The sequence below is a fragment of the Aplysia californica genome, unplaced genomic scaffold (genome assembly GCF_000002075.1).
Source record: "Aplysia californica isolate F4 #8 unplaced genomic scaffold, AplCal3.0 scaffold00078, whole genome shotgun sequence".
Taxonomy (NCBI): Eukaryota; Metazoa; Mollusca; class Gastropoda; order Aplysiida; family Aplysiidae; genus Aplysia; species Aplysia californica.
The window spans coordinates 575129-584068 of record NW_004797348.1 but is presented as its reverse complement, the minus strand read 5'-3'; the positions used below and the strand labels follow the sequence as shown (position 1 = coordinate 584068).

At 38.7% G+C, this 8940-nt stretch overlaps 1 protein-coding gene across 2 annotated transcripts in view; it reads right to left on the bottom strand.

Annotated features, from left to right (window-relative positions):
- LOC101855857 overlaps window positions 1-8940 on the bottom strand; it is a 161279-nt gene that overhangs the window by 16959 nt on the left and 135380 nt on the right. For both annotated transcript variants that reach the window (XM_005094217.3, XM_005094218.3), the window contains exon 6: window positions 1257-1310. In XM_005094217.3, coding sequence (XP_005094274.1) covers window positions 1257-1310 — 54 coding nt within the window. The remainder of the gene's footprint in view (window positions 1-1256; window positions 1311-8940) is intronic.

Sequence of the window (8940 nt, the reverse complement as noted above, 5' to 3'; positions counted from 1 at the left end):
CATCATCATCATCATCATCATCATCATCATCATCATCATCATCATCATCATCACCAGCAGCATCATTATCATCATCATAGCCATCATCAATTTTCCTGTTTCCTGTTTTTTTGTATGAATGTGAGCGTGTTTTTTTCTTGAAATATAACATTCACTTCCATGTTTACACATTGTATAAGTAACCTAAATATATACCAAGCACCAAAAAGGCACACGTGCCAAAAACATCATGAACGGACGTCGTCGATGCAATTTGTGGTTTTAGAGACAATGCTGTCCAGGTACTTGATTTTTCAATTTCTGCCAAAAGTTTTGCCTTACAGTTGATTGGGAGTAGTTTCTTGTGACAAAAACAGCATTTCTACGCTAGAATGTCGTAGTTGGAATGGTCGGATTTTGTCTCCTCTCTCTTTTGAAAGTCAGCCTCTCCCTGTAGTTGGTATCGCTGCTTCTGCTAGAAAGACGGATGGCCCTGCACAAGGCGTTCCTTTCGATTTCAGTTCTTTCGAGTGCTTTGGGGGTAACCTGTGCAAGCTGGTCAACTAGGATGCAGCAATGTGCCTTGGTGTACATTAAATATGTATCATGATTTTATACAGTTTATTATTCTAGCTAAGGTACACTAAATTACGAGAATTTTGTACAGGGTTTATTGTTCCTTACTATAAAGAGATTTTCTAACGTCCACTAATATCGAAATAATATGGTAAATTCCATGTATTTCTTTATTTTACACTGTTTTTCAAAACATGCAATTGGTCTTTATATGGTCTCTCGGGTCGAAATCCGTGTCTTCCTCTGTCAGTCTTTTATCTATAGCTGTTCTATAATTATAATTGAGTTGAACAGTTTTCCAGGCACTCAAAAAGCGCTATTCCTCTCGAATTGCCAGTCCTTCGTCTTCTCTTTTGTCGGAAGTTTTATAATACTTTCCTCCCTTCAATCCACTAGTCCGCATTCTGGTTAAAGAGCGCTATTAAATAACAGACAGAATATCTAATAACACTATCATTCATATATAATAATATGTATAGGTCTTGGTTCTTTCCATGTTTTCCCTTGTCTGCCTTGCTATTTTCAGACACTGTCTCTTTGTACCCATTCCACTCTCCAAAAAGGGGGAAATCAAAAAGAAAACGAAGAGAACCCCCCTCCTAAAAAAAACACTCCCCCCTCCCAAAAAAACATCAACAAAAACAACAAGAAACAGTATCATTGCAAACAACACACAAAACAAAATTCATTTCCTACCATACCTCTATTTTCCGTTTCAGAAAATGGGAACCGGCACAGATGATCTTCATGGTAACCTGGAGACAGAGAAAGAGAAACAGTTCATAGCAGTGTGGTAACACCTCTTTGTTATTTGGGGGGGGGGTTGCCTTATTATTGTATTTTGTTTTATGGAATATTATCATGGTTATCATAATGATCATTGCCATCAATTTTATTGTTATACCTATGTTTATTATCCCTATTTTCATTATTACAATTATTATTATTGTTATTATTATTATTATTATTATTATTATTATTATTATTATTATTATTATTATTGTGCTGTTGTTGTTGTTTTATTATCATTATTTTATTTTGATTTCTAAGTAAATAAAGAAAAACAAGAACAAGAACAGGGACAAGAACGAGAACTAGAAGAACATAGCACAATTAATAACATCATTTATAATTATGTGACAGAGTTATCATTTTTAACACCAAAAAAATACCATTGTTATCAATATTTTCACCATCATTATTATTACAATGTATATATTAATAGTGTTGTTTTTTATTGGATATTTTTATTATCATAGTTGAGGGGGTGAGGGGTTGAGTGGATGGCCAGCGGGCTTATTCGGCAGCAGAGCCAATAATTCCTCTATCGTGCCTACACGTGTTTAGTTGTTTAGTCAATTATAATATTCTAGTTCGGTAAGTTCTTTTGCTTACATGGGGACAGGACGAACAATGGGAAGGTAAACCCATAACCTCTTTAAAAAAGTATATGTGAAGCGTGCTAACAAAATGAGTTACTTCTCGCAATCCATGAATGGAGACATCAGCCAAAAATCAACACAAGGGTCATATTTGTAGACTCTAAACCAATGCCATTCTTTTCAAGTTTAACAATATTAACATGTCTTTTATCATTTCATACTGATATATTGTAAAACTTCAACCTATAAATTTGATGTTTCTTTTTTTCCTTCGGGCTAAAATCTGAGAAGTAACTCATTTTGTCTGCACATTTCACATATGTTTTTTGTTTGTTTTTGTTTGGAGGGGGGGGTAACAGAGGCAGTAACAATACCAAGGAAAACCCCCACAATTAAATGCAGTACTTTACACGGTTAAAAATACACTTCGTCGAGTGAAAAATAAATAATGTTTTGCATTAATCAGACATCATCAAATGCATGAATGTTATTGCCCATTTCGAAGTAAGTCTTTCTTAGAACTAGCTTTTAAAGGGTTTTTTTCTTCTTCTGTTAATCTTGTAAATACCCTAAATTTATTTTTTTTAAAGAACGTTTCCAGGGCCATAAGGTAGAGTAGGGAAATATTATTATAAGGGTATGTGACTATTCCCATCAGAAGGATCGAACCGAAAATTTGTACCATGAACTTCAGATTGACCACATCAATTCAGAAACGAAATATTATTGTGTTTTTGTTTAAGTTCTTTCTGGTCTACTTCTGAACCATAGAGGACAGAGGCAACACTGGCCTGGAGGCTTGTAGGGAAAAGAAATGTTCTATTACATATTACTATTCAAAGGATTTACTATTATGGAGAGACCTTTGTGATTGACAAGGTCGGGCTCTTTATCGTTGCACATAAAAGACGTGCATAAAAGACTTGGGTTAGTTTCAAAAGCGTAGAAGTCCGTATTATCCAGTGTCCCCAACTTCTACAGAATATTATTATTGCGTCTTTCTAAGCGAGTCTGAATAGGAAAAATCGATGAAGCCGCGCTTTTAAACATTCCAAATTATAGCAAGAAAAACATTTTGGTATAATTACAGTCATACATTTGTTATTAGAGATATCATCCCAAAACACCCTGTCCTACTCAACTTCCAAAGATGTTAGTTCAATGAGTTTGGATCTATCTGTCTATCTGTCTATTTTCCTTCTGTCTATTTCCATCTTTCTCTCTCTCACTCTCTTTCTCTCTATCTCTCTCTATCTTTCTCACACTCTCTCTCTCACTCTGTCTGTCTGTCTGTCTGTCTGTCTGTCTGTCTGTCTGTCTGTCTGTCTGTCTTCTCTCTCTCTCTCCTATCTCTCTCTCTCTCTCTCTCTCTCTCTCTCTCTCTCTCTCTCTATCTCTCTCTCTGTTTTTCTTGCTACCCCCATCTCAAATGCCTCATTAGGTCTCAGAAGATGTATCTAAGACTGCCTTGAACCCCAGATCAATTAGCATCTCCCCACCGAGGGTCAATGCTCGCAAAATCTCACGTAAGCGCCAAATCAGGCGATAAGAAGATCAGTTCTACAGATGATATGCAACGAACTTACAGTTGTTGTGTTTCGCCCTTCCAAATTAGAAGTACTATGGAAGTAAGAATGCGTATAACTGTTATAGGTTGCAAAGCGTATGGGGTGCAAGAACACGCCACAATCACTCTAGTGACCAATGACACAACCGCATGTACTTTGGATGGTTTTGAAGCTTACATTAATACTGGCAGGCAAAATAAACTCAAATTTTTTACAGTCCAATATTTTTAATTTTTTAAAACTTATTTAGATACATTTACACTGCTAGTTATTTAGATAAATTTACACAATTGGTTTGTAGTCTTTTTCTATGACTGTGAATAAATGTCTCAGAAGGTTCGAATGGTCGGTTATAAACAATGCAGTACGATAATCGACCACCTAACCAGCACATTAAAACATTTGAAGAGTACTCACTGGTACTAATGTGCTGCATATCTTCTTTGTGCTGTTCTGATGCTCACTCAGACAAGTAGACAATGCCTATAAAATGCTTTCTGGCGGTTTCAGTGCACACTACAACCCGGCTGCGATTGTACCCGACGACCTGGGAGTTAAAGTAGAAAAACCTTTAACCTACATGAACTACACAGAGGGCGTAAACCGGGCTACGATTGGCTGAACCGTTGACCAATGAATACATAAGTAAATCCTCTGTGTGTGTGTGTGTGTGTGTGTGTGTGTGTGTGTGTGTGTGTGTGTGTGTGTGTTTGTGCATGTGTGCATGAGTGCTTGCTTGCTTGCTTGCTTACTTTAGTGGCTCTCTCCTTTCTCGTTTATTTCTCACTTTCAATATATCTGAGACCTAGATCTAGCAGCTAACATTGCTAGGTCTCTGCATACATCTCTCAACTTATCTGTCTCACTCCCTGTCACTCTCACCCCCCCCCCTCTGTAATGCTCCTCCTTCTTCTTCTTATTCGTCTTCTTCCTCTAGGCCTATGAGCGCTCCAAACCCACAGTGAAAAGTGAGAAGACGGTCAAAGGCGTGAGACAGACACCGTGAATTCCCTGGCTATTTAATGTATTCATGGGTCAAAATGGACACGTGACTCAGCCTTGTTATGATTGGCTGCAAATCACCCGATCGTGCGATTCGCAGACCTGAAAATAAACTCGTTTGTTTTTGTAGGTCACCGACAGAGTCGATCGGTTTGTGCCACGATGGCCGCTTTGCGCCCTCAATTTGGCTTGCCCCGACTACCCGACACGCCCGACCCGACCCGACCCGACCCGACCCGATCGCGTATGTGGGCACCCCCTATTAGAATTGTCAGACCAAGGGTGGAAATTGCTTTGAAGGCCTATCGAAAGTGCATCAACATCGCCAGGATCAATGGGTAAACGCCTAAGAAACTTCCTAAAGCACAACTTGGCAGCTGGGCAGCCGCTGAGTGACAGTGATATGAGACAGATTTTGGTAGCTGTTGGTATTTATTGCAAGTGTCCTAGTTGGAGAGCAGTTCTGACCGGATGTCACTGCTTGCGTTGACTGCAATGGGCGTAGGATCGTATAAACTGACGAAATCAACAGTGGAGACATATATTACTATGACGAGAGCAGATTCTGTGAGGATCTATTTCATGAATGTATGAAGCCGCGTATACATGTGTTGCTCAGACGCTTTGCCGAGTTTAAAATGTTATTATTGGGGAGGGGGGGGGGATTGCCCTAAATCAGTCAGTTGGGTCTGTCATTTTTCAGAACTTTGGCCATGAGCGCAGTAATGGTGTCACTGTCCAACAGTACATCCCACTAGTCTTCGTGCATCAGGTGGGGGCCTTTTTTTCCAATGACATCAAAACTTCTTCAAGCAGGACAACGCAAAAGCCCACACATCTAATCCCACACAAGACTTTCTGAGGCAGAATCAAATTAATTTACTGCCCCACACAACTTGCTCATGGGACTTAAACCCCATTGAGCACCTTAGGGACGCCTTACAGTGACAGCTCAACGGCATTCACCCAAGGTCTCAAACAGTAGCACAGTAGGGCCCAGCTATAACTCATGTGAAGGGGCAAATAAAAAAACAGGGAAGTCAACTCCCTTTATAAAAATAATGTATCGCGGATGCACACTAGTAATTGCAGCCCGAGACAGCCATTCAAAATGTGCACTAAGGTCAAGATCACACATCGATTATAGTGACGTTAAAAGTATCCCAGCATTATTCGACAAATGAAATAATATTTCACTAACAAATTTATATAAATGATATTGTCTTTTGAACTTGAAACTTGCTGTCTGTTTATTGACTTTTGCTTTTCATATTGCTTGCACGTTTCGTTTGCCAGTCAGTACGATTTATGGATACTTTGGGACAGTCCAATCGGTTACTTTCTATAGCTGTTATACAATTATTCATCCGCTTGTAAGTCTAATGCCTTACTAGCAGACAATTAATGTGTTAGGGAAGAGGCCTTCATTTCAAAACCTAAATATTTCATAGATACGTTTTGTTGTGAGTAACTAACAGATTTAATGGAGACCAGGACACAACAGCTGAGCCTATGGAGAGAAGGGCATCAACCCTAGCAAATCTGGACTAAGAAGTAGTTTACTCCCTGCCAGCACGACAACTGACGCATTTGGGAAACAACAAAGGTCCACTCTGGGGAACTCACGTCAAGGAGAGGTCAGCCAGCCCGCCTGTTAAAGTACATACCCCTGTTAAAAATTGTAACACAGCTGCAAAATTATATGACAACCATAATGTTTATACTGCTTAAGCTTCTACTTCCACCTCCGCGTGCCGAGCTGGGGCAACAAATACACAGTAGATTTTTGGAAATTCTAAATTTGTATCTATTATAAAAGACTGCGTATAACGAATGGAATAGCCAAAGCAAAAAGTCGATTCCAAAACCTAAAGCAAAAAATCAGTAAACAATCTCAGTAGGAGGCTTCTTTGAGCTCTCTTGTGAGGGGTTAACCCGAATTGAGTTGGGCACATCACAACAGAAGGGTTACTTGATGAAATAATTTCCCATCTCCTCGACTCGAGAATCGGAGTTTCGAACTCTCGTCGTTTGTTTGCAACAATGAAGAGCCTAAACATTACACAATATGTCCTTTTTATGTCACCTGAACGTCGTATGACATATTATTATTATTATTATTATTATTATTATTATTATTATTATTATTATTATTATTATTATTATTATTATTATTATAGTAGTGTAAAGCACACAGAGCTTGCTTTCGAGTGGGGACATGCGCTCTACAAATGCTATTTATTATTATTATTATTATTATTATGTCACTGTCAGCTCTTCATATTGAAATTATTTCCTGAAAATTGCATTATATTATGCAATTTATTTGTTGTGTATACCGCCTTTTGTTATTCCTGTCAAGTTACAACAAGAATTCTCACAAGGATAATAAAGTAGTATTATCTTATCTTATCTTTCCTTGTCTATATGATCTTATCTTGTTTTATCTTATCTTATCAGGCCTGAAAAGACAGTTATTTCAGAAGAAACGTACACACATTCTCGATGGGTTGGGCGTTGTTTTGTGTTTTTATAGTATCACCACCTTATATCCACATCATAGACAACTGACACGGCTGAGCCCCCCTCTTCGAGCCTAGAACGATTGGGCTCCTTGACGCTGCATGCAAAAGGTGTGATTGCGATTCCCAAGATGTTATAAGGTATCACTGTCTGTTTGTTGGTACGCTACATTCCATCTTGCCTAGGTTGGCCCTGACATGCAGAACGTAACATCCCGCTTCCTATCTGATCTAAATTGTGTCACAGTGGGAGTAAAATAATTACATCATTTATAATGAGCCTCTGCTCCACCTCGGACACTTGAACTTTGACGAAAATTTCCAGGAAAGATGGGCAAAAGTAGCTGGAACTTTAAACTAATTCGAACCTCGACCGTACGCGTGACAGATCAATATCCAGAGTTATAGATCTCAGGCCGAGTGCCTCGCGTCCTGACCTGAAAGGGCTGAATGACGACCTAATCGTATCAACATCAGCCATGATTGAGTGTCAATTTCTCGGCCCTGCACTGGTCGCTAACCCAGAGGAGTGATAAAATTAGTTTTACTAGCAGCAGACTGTCCAGCGTTGAGAACAGCAAAGCACGCGCGGTGCCTAGCTGACAGCTCAGCTGAGAGTCTAAAAACGTTACCAGTTTGACTTCCCGTGTTATATATTTTGTGCTGGCCATAATATCATAATTTTAGCATAACCCCATTGCCTTTTTTGGGCCAAAAAAATGGGGGGGAAAGAACGTCGACCAAAGTAAATAAAAATGGCAGTTCATTGGTTGTCAATAGAGTTTAATAATGTGCACAAATTGTGAGACAGTTTAAAATGTAATATAACCTTTAAGGAATTGAAGAGGGGCTAGTGACAGGGGCTATAGTGTTGTTTTGTTTTTGTTGTTGTTTGTTTGTTTGATTGTTTGTTTGTTTGTTTGATGTTGCTTTTTGAGGGGAGGGGGGCATTTGGTTTGCGCGTTCCAGAACCAGTGTCGTTGACGCAAACCTTTTGGTAACGGGTTTGATTTGCTTGACCGTAAAAGCTTTCTGGCTAAGACTGTAGTATTTGAAACAAAACCCTGCTTCTTTTGGCATATTTTGTACTTTAAAATTCTTTTACTTCAATACATTTTATATGCATGTATTAAAATTGATACGGTCACTTTTCTTCCTGTTCAACCCCTACCCGAGGAAAATCAACAAAACAATAGCAAAATAATTGTGGCCAAGGACTAGATGCTGGATTTGGACGCAGAGTACAAGAGAACTATGTTGTTTTTGTTGATTTTTTTTCTTTCATGTTTTCTGCCGCGAGGAAGTGGGAAAAAGTTGTATTTATATCGTCTAATATATCTTTCATGATCAGCTATACAACTCGTTTTTAATGGAACATACAGTTATGAAAATAAACAGAAGATAGGCACATTACTCCAAAACGAACCCATAATCAGAGAACGTCAGAACTACCCCCACTCGTGATTTTTAATTCTACATCAAATCCTGTGGTGTGCGACGACGTTGCGACGAAAGAAGAATTACCAGGAAGAAATTGGGATAACTGAGCGTATGCGATCAATAACATTATTTCTAACCCACCGTTCAAGGCGCTGGATATTTATCTATTTTAACCCAATGTATAAATGTTAGAATTGTGGATATACACAAACATTCTGCATTTCTCAGAAGAGGCGTGGAATACAAGAAGTAAGGTAACTAAGCAGATATGTCGAAAACCTCAGTGTAATTTCCCATTGCACGTGTAAAACAAACCCTTGTAAAACATTGTGTACGGCGCTCTCCTGGTTTTAAAAGGTCAAAATTATATCATAGTTACTGATGAATTGTGAGAGACAAGAACTGAATGTGCTCGAGCTTTATTTGAAATTGGAACTAGATGTGGGGGTATACACCAGGAAAGAATTTACT